Source organism: Cyprinodon variegatus, unplaced genomic scaffold (genome assembly GCF_000732505.1).
Source record: "Cyprinodon variegatus isolate N-32 unplaced genomic scaffold, C_variegatus-1.0 Scaffold495, whole genome shotgun sequence".
In the NCBI taxonomy this organism is placed as follows: Eukaryota; Metazoa; Chordata; class Actinopteri; order Cyprinodontiformes; family Cyprinodontidae; genus Cyprinodon; species Cyprinodon variegatus.
Window position 1 is genome coordinate 143,958 of NW_015150948.1, and position 11,491 is coordinate 155,448.

Consider the following 11,491-nt stretch of genomic DNA (forward strand, 5'->3'; position numbering starts at 1 on the left):
ATTATGTCTCTCACATTGGACATGCACCCAAGATGAAAATGTCAGAACCTTCCATGCTGTGTAAGTGGGAGAACCTGCAAACTTGCAGGGTGTTCAAATATATATTTTCCTCACTATGCTAATGCTGCTGCATTGCTAATTCAACAGGTGAACTAATGCAGCCTATTAGATCACAGGTAACTTAGTTATAGGGCCCTGGGTGTTAGTAAGTCTCTGGCTGCCCAAAAGACTGTAGATTTTAAAAAAATATTATCTCAATAAATTATCCCATTAAATACTAAAAATATAACATTCACATTTAAGTTTATACCAGCCATCCTTATATACGGTCTCACTCCATTTATTTTAGTCCTTGTTGGAACCATTTCAACTCTAAGGAAATATGAGATAAAGGAAAAATGACACCAAGTAATGTTCTGATGAATGATCATCTACTGGAGCACCAACTCACATTTTCACAAAGTAGACTAGAATCCAAATTATTCTGAATGCTTGTTTCCTACAAAAGGATGCTAAACTGCCCAGTGGATATGAGTCAGCATGATTACAGGAGCAGATAACACCACTAGCACCTAAGGTATTATCTGCTCACTATACTCCTAGAGTTACTCTATAACAGCCAATGTTGTTAGGAATATTATTATTAATGATGTGCAAGTCTGTTAATCCCTAATAATACCAGCCTGTTGCATGTCAGAACTAATGTTTTCCCCAAGTAAATGATCTAATAAGGACAGTTCCTTTGTCTCGATATACAGTTATCTTCTTCATTATATACATAACATAGATTTGAGAATGAAATGGAGGCACGGACAGAGTGGATCATTCTTAAAAGCGAGATTTCTGTGCTTGTATCTGGGAAACTGTAATATTTCGACAAGGCTGCAGCCATGGATGTCTCCTCATTTACATATGATGTAATGATGTGGCAGACTGGACATGTATACAATGCTTCTTTAACTGTGAATCGTGGCCCCTTCACAAGATGAGAGCCCGGTTGGTAAGCTCTGCTTCTGTAACTCTAAGCAACCTCTGATCTGAGTAGATTTCAGTTTATGTCAAAATCTGTTGTCATGTCTCATGGTTATTTAATACATATACATTATGAAGTGTTATTTAAAGATATCTTCTCGGGAAAAGAACCAGAGAGACAGAGCTTCAAGGAGTAAACACAGCTTTCCATAACAAACTAATCCTGCTCAATGAGGATATTTGCTTGATATATACTAATTCTTTGTCTTGGTTTTACCTTTAGTGTAAATATAATAAAATATTTACATTTATAATATAAATATAATAAGTAAAATATGGTAATATACTGCAGTATTACCTCTGAGGGCTGCAACTCAGGAGCCCTCTGACTGAAACATTCAGTTTCCTGTTTTATTTATATTTAACATGATTCACGGTGTATAATCTAATGTGGGCAACAATGGAAACTTAGAAACATTCCTACCATTCAGGTCTTAAAACTCCAATCCAATTTGTTTGTGTGCGGTGATGGTTCCCATTACTTTTTTTATTTGATGCCTATATCTAACTTCAGTGTGAACTGCAGCTCTAAATCGATTATATCTGTATCGTTGCAGGCAGCACAACAGTAAGCACAGAGAAATAGGTGTAATGGTTCAAGTCAACAACAGAAGCCATTTATTGCGTCAGCAAGTGATGTGTGGAAGATCTGACCGTTTATGGAGATCCGACTGCCGTTTCAACACAACTAACTATTTTGATCCGGTGACACAGTTAAAAATGACTCTGGCTATAACCATGCCTGAAATGGCAGGGATTTTATCAACTTTACAGAGACTTGTGGGGGAATTTTCTAGCAACTCTCCTCTCAACTTCAAGCAGGAGATTTGATGCAGTCCAGTAAATCCAGGGCAGTCACATGCTTGCTAACTACAATAGCATTTTAAAGGCATCTGTTTTAAGGCATGTATATGAGGGCTGCAATTAACATTTATTTTGCAAATCTATTAATTGTGTCAATAATTTTTTTTGATTAATAATTGGACAGCCAAAGGTTCCGTAACGAAGACTTTTTGCTGAATTAAACCATTTCCACTTAAGAAGCTCTGGGTAGAGCATATTGGCAGAAAAAAAAGATTGTTATCTTAATGCAAAATGCTCTAAGTGGGACGCTCTGTCAGCTAAAGGCATGTTTTAGAATCTCTATACTCCAGTTAACGATTAATCGATTATTAAATTAGTTTATGATTATTTCAATAATTGATTAATCATGATTAAACTATGTCCTACATGCAAACGGTTCCTATGAGCCTTTCGATTATGGCTGAATTAAGTTTTATCTGTTTGTTAACGAGCTCTAATGTCTCTGTCTCTTCACTGTTCAATGCTATCCCAGCTCCTGTCTGTTTCCCAACTGCTCCAGCTTCCTGCTGAATGGAAAGTGGCCTCAAAGTCATATCTAATCTGCCTCGGCCACTGGTTCTGGAATCATATTCCAATAAATGAAGTACGAGTCGTATAAGGGAGGGCCACCATAGAGACATCCACCACCGGGTTTTGCCTGTTTTCCGGGGGGGGGGAACCCTTCATCGATCATCTGCTCTACCACTTAAACCTAAACTCGCAAAAGTGGGCTCAATACGGAACAAAGTTATTTTTTTAACCTTTAGTGAACTCACCTCCTAAACTTTTGCTGTGTTTCTTGTCCTTGCTGCTCTTCTCCTTGTCTCTGTCTTTCTCTTTGTCTTTTTTCTTCTTGCTTTTTTTGCTCTTCTTTTTCTTTTTCGACAGGTGTGTGTATGAATCGTCTATTATCAGTTCCCCGGCCTCCAGTTCTCCTCCGGATGAAGAACTGTCATCTCCCATACCGACTCCATAGTGACCTGCACAGCAAAGAAATTAGCATTCAAAGGAAAAGCAGAGCATAAAAACAGAAATCATTTAGAGTTCATCTTGAAACATTTGGTTTACTTTTTACCTTCTACCTCCACCTCCTTCCCCACTACAGGCAGCGGGTCTCTGCTCGGTGGCGGCTTCTTCTTGGGCGACTTTGATGGCTGCATCCTCTCTCTGTCCTTCTCTTTCTTCACACTAACTTTGGACGAGTGCGGCGTTATGGGGAAGCTCTCTGGTTCCTCTTTCTCTGGCGACATAATAAGCTTCATTTTCAGCCCGTCGGCCTCTCTTAAGGTCAGGGGCTCTTCTTTGGGAGCGCCACCGTGAAAAAGAGACGATTTAGAGGAAGAGGAGGAAGAGTGCTTCTTAAACGATGACGAAGATGACAAAGAGACGGGGCGGGAATGTGATAAAGAGTGACTTCCTTTGCTTCCACTTCCACCGCCGCTGCTCTCACGTTTGCGATCCTTGGAGGAATGCGAGGAGAAAGTTGGATAGGAGGGTTTCTTGTGTAAGTGGGGGCTGGGGTCTGAGCCGGTGGCCATGGGAGAAGTGATGGCCTGCAGAAGGCCCATTGCCGTGTCTGCCGGGTGCAACAAAGAGGGTGAAGAAAGAGGCGGAGAGCGTTCCACAGACTTATGCTTTTTCTTATGAGGAGGTGGGCCTAAACCATCATGATCTGACAAAGAGGGAAGAAATATATTGAGAGGATTGCACACTGCACAGAAAATGTTATTTCAACTCAAGTTCATTTGTTAAGCCCTTTAAAAAAAAACACAGCTGCCACAAAGTGCCGGTCAAAATAAAATTGTATAAAAACAACACAGAACATATTTTTTTCCCCTCTCATTGTGCAATAACACATGCAACTACTGTGTAGCCTGCGTAATTTTTTACTTAGTTATAAGGTCAGTACATTTCTGCAGACAAGTGCAATCATCCAAGTGAACTACTGTGAAGTCTGTTTAAGTTTAAATTATTTATATGGTCAGGACATTTCTGCAGAGCAAGTGCAAAAACCCAATTTAAGACTTTGTAGTCCTCCCATAGCTCTCTACTGTGCATATATTTTTATATCTAAAGGAAACATATTCCAGGACATTACAACTTTTTTCTTTAATGCTTTTTTGTATTATATAAACCCTTTTTATATTGTCTGTCGTATTTTTATCTTTAATCTTTGTACTCTATATAAGCTACTGGAACCAGAATTTCCCTAAAGGAGTAATCCCAAGGGATAAATAAAGTTAAGTCAAAGTCTAGAACAAGTTTAAAGGAATAAAACAATATAATAAAATAAATGAATTGAAACAAATAAAACAGGGTCCTGCATGTTGTAGGGACACATTCAGGAAAGTGTCCCTACAACATGCTACTGCCACAGCCATGATATCCTCAGCGTAAAGGATCTAGGATATAGCATTCACACTTCTTTGGTATTCATAGCCATACATTAAAAGCTTGCAAGATTTTTCTAATTTTACAAATTAGGCACACTTTACTGAATTAGGGATGGAAAAGATTGTTTAGGAGCATTGGAAGAAAAAGAGGATTGAAATTAAAAGAGGAGCCCTGATGGAGGCTTTCAACAACCCAAAACATTTTAGATAGTAATGATCACATTTTGGAATGGGCAAGAGAAAGTCAGGATCTAAATTTTGTCAAACTTTTTGGTAAATGACATGAAGAGGGATGCAAAAAGATGCTTTCTACAATGTTTGACAGAGTTTAGACTATTTCAGAGGCAAAATGGAGGGGGAAAAAAAGTAAAATCTAAACTCCTAATGTGCAAAGCTGGTAGAAAGATAAAAATCTGCAACATAATGGATCATTTTCCTTCCACTTTACAAAATGCATGTCTTTGTTTTGGTCAAAAAAATTTAAATACCTTGAGTTTTTAGTTGTGACCTGGTGTATATATGTGTAATAAAACCTTTGCAGGCATAACTCTCACCCCGGTAATAGTGATCATCGCTATGTTTCTTCTTCTTCTTGTGCAAGTCCCCTCCCAGCATGAAAAGCTCAGAATCCTTATTTGAACAGAGACAATACATGTTATACCCATGTAACACAGGCCATAAAACAAACAAGAGTATAAAGACAAAACACTAACCTTTGGACGTTTCTTAGATGACTTCCGAACCTCTGCAGCAATCTCTTCTTCCTCTCGTAACAGATCCTTGTAGGACCTCCTCTTCTCCCTCTGACTACGACCAGCGACGAGGCCTCCATCTGCCCCCATCTCTAAAATAGGTCACTCAAAGTGTGATTCATCTGTCCTAAAAGTAATAGCCTACATTTGGTTTCCCACAGCTGAATACCTCATCTCAATGACATGATGCTTAGTTTTCATGAGACTGTTTATTCAAAAATGTTATCTGACAGATCTCTGATGTTCTCATAATCAGCTGTTTGTATATTGAGATTAAAATATAAAACATGTTAGTGAAATTAATTTAATATGAATTACTTTTTAGATTCTTATATAAATAAACAAAACAAAGAATACCATTATGTGATAGTAGATGTTGGCATATTAGTATAGAAAGATAAATCAATTACATACATCCACAAAGAGTAATTAAATACAATAGTGGGTGAAGTAGAGAAAGCCTTCCTTACCCTTTAACTCCTCATATGCCATGCCTTTTTCTTAGTGAACTCCTTTTTGTGTTTTGGTATATGAAAAGTCCTAAAATTACAGCAACAACCTGTCAAGCAAACACAAAAACAGGAAACTATAGAGTAAAACTTTCTTTCATTGTCTCCAAACAGGTCAGAAGGTTCAAGATGCAAACTCAAAGGGAGACTAAATATATTAGAGTTGGAAAGATAAAAGATAATAAAAGTCTGTCATTTTCAAACTAGCTAAACTAATTCCCGCCTCCTTTCATAAACATACACAAACACACCCCCTTCCATTTCACTGTCACACTCAAACTCCAGGCTCTTTTGGACTTCCGCCCCTTAGCGGGGGATTTACAGTTACAGACCGGCGAAGGCGTCTCAGGAAACACCGAGGCTTTGCCTCTAAGCTAGGCCGAGCAAGTGTCCCAAACAACGCGACGGACATGCATTTGCCTTTCATAATGTTAAAATCTAATGCTTAGTAACATATTTATATAACGAGCATTTTAATGTGAGAAAATGGCATTTATTAAGATGTAGGTACCTCAATGGAGATCTCCAATTTACGCGGGTCCGTTCGCCATCTTTATTATCGGCAGACAACAATCCGCCTTTCATGAGAGGCGTGGCTTTGGTGACGCAGCCAATCAGCGACGGAGAAAATTTTGTACCTATTAAATATACATTCGCTTATGTAGCGTTTTAAAAATGAGCCATTACGAGGGTTTAATTAATGCATAGATAATAAATGATGCACTTATAAATTTAACACATAAAAAAATTCACTCAAAAAAACGAAACCCAGAATAATAGGCAACATACTGATTTATTGGTTCATGTTAAATTCCAACAGTAAGCATATTCTTTACGACACAGTTCACAGAGATTTATTGTGCACAGATTTGAAAAAAAAAAAGTAAGGCAGTACAACAAAGCCACTTGGAGAAGAAAACTAAAAAAATACTTCGGTCAAACTGCAAAACTGTGTCCTGTAATTATCACAGTATATCCAGTGAATAGAAGGCAAAAAGAGAATGTGAAAACGTTTCAATTAAACAGTCTTACACAGAGAAAAAAACAAAACAAAAAAAAGTGGTTCCAACTGTCTGTATTGCACCAAATTCTTCTTCCCATAAGTTTTTATCTGTCCAATTGAAGCTGGACTATTTTGTCTTAGAGGAAGTTGACTACCTGTAGACTAAAAATCTAATATTTTTTCCGATTTGGCAACCGATAATTAATGCTAACAATGCTCTTGGATATAGGAAGGTGTTTTTATTTCTGAGATGATGACTCAGATACTATTATGAAGAGAAAGTCTTGTTGTGGAAAACGCTGGATTTGGAAATGTGAGAGGTCTTCTGAAAATCTTACTAAAGTTTAGGATATAGCACACATGGCGATTCAGGTTAGCAATGCTAAATACGCTCATTACTAGTGTGGGATGATGAAAAGAGATTAGAGATTAGATTTTTCATTATGTTGTTAAATAATAATGGCTTCCGGTTTATCTGCAGAGCTAAGTAACACTTACTGCTTTACCTTTCTCTCTCACATACACCTCATGTCTCTGGCTCTAATACAAACATGATGAACGATCAAAGAAGGGGTCGTAACCATAGTACCAGAAAATGCATAAATGATTTAACAATTAACAACCCATCTGGTATTATATCAAAAATTCTTTCAGTAAATATTACCTCTGGAAATGTATATAGTGATTGCAGCTCATGGAAGAGAGAAAAAGTGCTGCATTCTTATATTTTGAGCTTTGCTGTCGTTTGGCTTCTTTGTACAGATACACAGTCCAGTAATGACCAAAATAATTTAAGCGTTAGATTTGTGGTGATACAGAAACAGCTGTGTTTTTTTATTTACAATAAAACTTATTATTTTGTTAGGATAGTTACATTTTGCAATGTATCCAAGTATTAGGATAAATATTGTACTTTGAGAGAAACAGAAATGTGTATATCAAACCAAATTAAATAGCTGTTTCAGCTCTTTTTTTATATTCAAAGCTGATATCAGCGCCAGAGGTTTTGCTCTGACAGTTTTCTTGCTGCAATAAAAAAAAAGGCATATAGCTGTTTTCAACTGCAGTCTCTTCAATAAATACTGACAGCCATTCCCAGTCTGACAGTTGGACCTGTGCTCTCTGGCTGTACCCAGTAAATCAAAAGCTTGGCATATTTAAAACGGAGCAGATGTCAGTTAATCTTCTACCTAGAATCCAGGTCCTGTTTCTGTAGACTAAGCGATGTAAAACTGGCCAGTAAATCTGTCACCTCATCCACCTGAGCGAGGAAACAAAGAAAGAAATGATAAGTATCGAAGCAAAAAAAAGAAAGATAAAAAGAAAATGTTTATCATCAACAGAGTGAAATGAAAGTCAAACACACACAACAGAACCCCTCAATCATCTGGGGTCTGTCTAATTCTCACCTGCTCTCTGGTGCGTGTGTGCTGTAGTCGTGTAGAAATGTGATCCAGTCTCTCTTTAGCTTCACTTTGGCCCATTAGGTTCAGGTACTCTCTGAGCATTTGAATTATCTGGAGGTGGAAATGACACAGAATTGCATTAAATGATAAAGTCAACTCTATTGGAATAGCAGAAGAAGCCCCCAAACTAATATACAAACCCAGCTATGGCATCAAGTACCTGGGTGACTTCTCCTCTGAGGGTCTCCAAGCTACGGGATTCTCCTTCCTGCAAAATGTTCAGCTTGGAGCGTGCCAAATGCAGCGGGGTCCGCCCTGCACGGTCAAGAGCATCCACACGAGCTCCTTAAGAGAGACGAAAAACAAAAAACTCTACTTTAGACACGAGAATCTGATTGATTTACTTAAAAGATTTTAACACTTTAGATGCCATTTGATGTTTTCATTGAGAAAACAAACTGTTATTAAATGGGAAATGAGCAAAATTTCACCACCAGATGGGCAGTTGAGCACCAAAAAAAGATGTGTGGCAAACTGTGTCTCTCTCTAGCTCTACCTGCAGCCCCGTCCATTTTATCCAGCCCCAGTATGGAATGAATTATGTTCAGTTTTAGTTGCAAAGAACACACTTTTGAATGGAGATTAAAATGTTCTTTTTTTTATTTCTGTTTTTCAGATTGAGACAAACAAATTTTATTCTTTTCCTAATGGCATTTTACAGATCACATTCTTTTTACTTCTTGGGCTGCACTTTTTTTCTGGTGTGAAAAGAATAGAAACATTCCATGTCTGCATGGAGCGTCAAAAATGATACTTTCTATTATAATTGAAGAGAATGTGATCAGTGAAACACAATTTGAAAAAAATGCTATCACTAAACTCAAACTCCAAAACAGAAAAAAAAAATTTAAATAAGAAAAAAATTTTCAAAGAAAAAGAACAGAACATTTTTGAAAAAAATAAAACGTATAAAAGAAAAAAGGAATCTGAGAAAACAGTAACGTTCCTCTAAAAACCTTTTTCAAATTACCAAGTTTTTCAGAGTTGCTTGTTTTTAAACTTTACTTTACAAAATGTGTTTTTATCCAGCTAGGTAAAATAAAAATATAAATAAATAAATAAATTAAAAATAAATTGTACTTTTGAAAAATCCATCATAATAAAAACATGTTTAAAATAAATATATGTAAAAAGATATTAGCTCAAGAACAATAGGGCCCTCCCTCAATCATTTTTAAAACTAAATGTTCTTTTTATTTTTGTTCAGTTCTAAGAAATAATCCAATCATTTCCAGATTTTTCAACACTTTTCTACACTGGCCCTGAGCTGTGCAGCAAGAATGACACTGATGGCGACTGTAGGAATGTTCTAACCTGACTCCACCAGATGGATTTGCTCCGCATATCCATCTGGAAACCTTCCATTGAAGTAATTTTGGGAAGGGGCGAAAATACTGGTTAGCTGATTGGCCTATGTTGGTGATAGACGGGCCAAATAAACCAATCAGATCAACGAAGCATATGACGTAACAGAGCGATGACGAAAACACAACCACAAGCCAGGCTACTCTTGCCGAAACCAGTCGGGAGAAGAGCAAAAACATCTTTTCCTCTGAGAAAAGCCTCCAGAGCAGTGTTTTGCTCTTCTTTCAGTGAAGAAATACTCTGTAATTCAGATAAAACTTGCTCGATAGCCACGCTAACACTAGTTTCATCAGCTGAAGCCGCCATGTTCTTTAGACTGAACTGTCGCGCTTCTCGTTGCGTCACACCTCAACCCGCCTCAAAGCCAACGCTAATTGGACGTTCGTTTGGCGAACGGCTCCAAATTTTGTTTAACGGAGAGTCTCCAGACTGATCTGCGAGTGAAACCTTGAAAGCTTGCGAGATCAGGATGGTCTCACGAGGCTAGGAATGTTCTCCATCTGAAACCTTAATGGTCTTAACAGGTTTAACTGTAATCATGCCAAGGAAATTGTCCAGCACAATCGTAGCAATTTCCTGAAAATTATCCAGATTTTCAGTTTTCTACAAAGTAAAACTGAAGCATTTAACTCCTCTCCAAAAAGTCTTACCTCCTCTGAGCAAGGTGGTGATTACAGGGACATGGTTGGTACAAGCCGCTGCAGGAACACAAAAGGAAATCAGATAAAGTCTGAACCCTCAGAAACAAAAGAACACTTCCAAATACATAAGGTTTAGAACAACAGCACTGCTTTGTCATTTCATGTAAAAGTTGACCTTTAAGAAAGCGACCACAGTAACTACAGCTTTTACAGGTCAGGAGGAGAGCCGCTTACCCAGGTGCAGAGGGGTATTTCCCAGGCTGTCTCTCTGGTTGGGGTCGGCACCATAACTCAACAACAGCTGCACTAAAACAACAGAAATATGAAAATGAATTTACATCTTTATTTGCTCTCCATCATGTAATCAGCAAACAAAAGTATTTAAGTGGCAAATAAAGAAGTTGTCAAACTACCAATGCTGTCGTTGCCATTGCAAGATGAGAAGTGTAGGGCCGTCCTTCCTTTGTCATCTGCAGCACACGGGTCTGTGTCATCCTGCAGGAGCTTCCGAACTAGAATACAAAAGTAAAACACACACTTAAAAAAACATTATTTTACACCGCTTCCAAAGCTTCCAAAATGTATCCCTCCTACCTGTGTCGATGTCGTTGCTGTTGGCAGCTTCCCTCAATCTTTTAGCAGCTGTGGAAAAAATAGAAGTAAATAAATGCTCAATTAAACAATATGACTGGATAATAATTACATATATATAAACGTTACTGTATGTATTAATAACCGATAATTAAAAAAACGCAACTTTTTCATTCAATAAACGAAATAAGGGTTTTTGTATTATTTTGTAGAAAGAGTTTCGGCTTAGGTTATTATTGGAAGTGACACCTGATGGTGGATGAAGCTGTTTAATTCATCTGAGCGCTACATCAAAGGGCTATTTCAATGTTTAAGTGCATCTGAATGCGTTTCAAATTTAAGGGGCTCCGGCATTGTGGTGGCTGGGGGACTTCATCAGGGCTGTCTCTCCTCCTCCTTTGGTGCAGGTTGCATTTCCTGGGCTGGCCCCTCCTTGGTGCCTTCGCTCTTGGGGTCCCTTTGGGCGTCTGGGGCTTTGGGTCTCCTGTGCTTAGTTCCAGGTACTCAGAGATTCACTTCCATACAGAAAGCCCATATTCTTATCTTCAGGTAACACAGAATACATGTCAGATTAAATAATACTACTTCAGCGATAGTATCTAGGTGTTACTTTATTGTATTTCTCGTACCATGTCTGTTGGTTGTGCTGTTCTTTTTCCATCTCTTTGCAGGTGATGAAGCAGACTGAAAATGTTTTATCATTATCTCCCTTTTACAGTATCTCCTTTCTTTCATCTTTTCTCCTTTTTTCTGTTTTTCCTCTTCTGTTCTACTTACATTGCAGTGTCCATATAATCTGTAAAACTCCCTGCATAATTATAATAAAGCAATTTATTTGAAACATGCGGAACACTATGACGATAGCCGTACTGCTCCACTTGTGAAAGTAAAATCTG

General features: G+C 37.8%; 2 protein-coding genes across 2 annotated transcripts in view; both read right to left on the bottom strand.

Moving 5' to 3' along the window:
* hmgxb4 (HMG box domain containing 4) overlaps nucleotides 1-5,539 on the bottom strand; it is a 16,492-nt gene extending 10,953 nt beyond the window's left edge. The window contains exons 1-5 of the mRNA XM_015390370.1: nucleotides 5,491-5,539; nucleotides 4,982-5,112; nucleotides 4,823-4,898; nucleotides 2,951-3,547; nucleotides 2,652-2,855 (exon numbers count right to left, since the gene is read on the bottom strand). Coding sequence (XP_015245856.1) covers nucleotides 2,652-2,855; nucleotides 2,951-3,547; nucleotides 4,823-4,898; nucleotides 4,982-5,112; nucleotides 5,491-5,512 — 1,030 coding nt within the window. The 5' untranslated portion in view covers nucleotides 5,513-5,539. The remainder of the gene's footprint in view (nucleotides 1-2,651; nucleotides 2,856-2,950; nucleotides 3,548-4,822; nucleotides 4,899-4,981; nucleotides 5,113-5,490) is intronic.
* A 773-nt stretch (nucleotides 5,540-6,312) lies between these two features.
* The window catches only part of ankrd54 (ankyrin repeat domain 54), a 6,320-nt gene continuing 1,141 nt past the window's right edge, over nucleotides 6,313-11,491 (bottom strand). The window contains exons 2-8 of the mRNA XM_015390369.1: nucleotides 10,599-10,646; nucleotides 10,418-10,516; nucleotides 10,239-10,310; nucleotides 10,014-10,061; nucleotides 8,159-8,283; nucleotides 7,942-8,049; nucleotides 6,313-7,793 (exon numbers count right to left, since the gene is read on the bottom strand). Coding sequence (XP_015245855.1) covers nucleotides 7,719-7,793; nucleotides 7,942-8,049; nucleotides 8,159-8,283; nucleotides 10,014-10,061; nucleotides 10,239-10,310; nucleotides 10,418-10,516; nucleotides 10,599-10,646 — 575 coding nt within the window. The 3' untranslated portion in view covers nucleotides 6,313-7,718. The remainder of the gene's footprint in view (nucleotides 7,794-7,941; nucleotides 8,050-8,158; nucleotides 8,284-10,013; nucleotides 10,062-10,238; nucleotides 10,311-10,417; nucleotides 10,517-10,598; nucleotides 10,647-11,491) is intronic.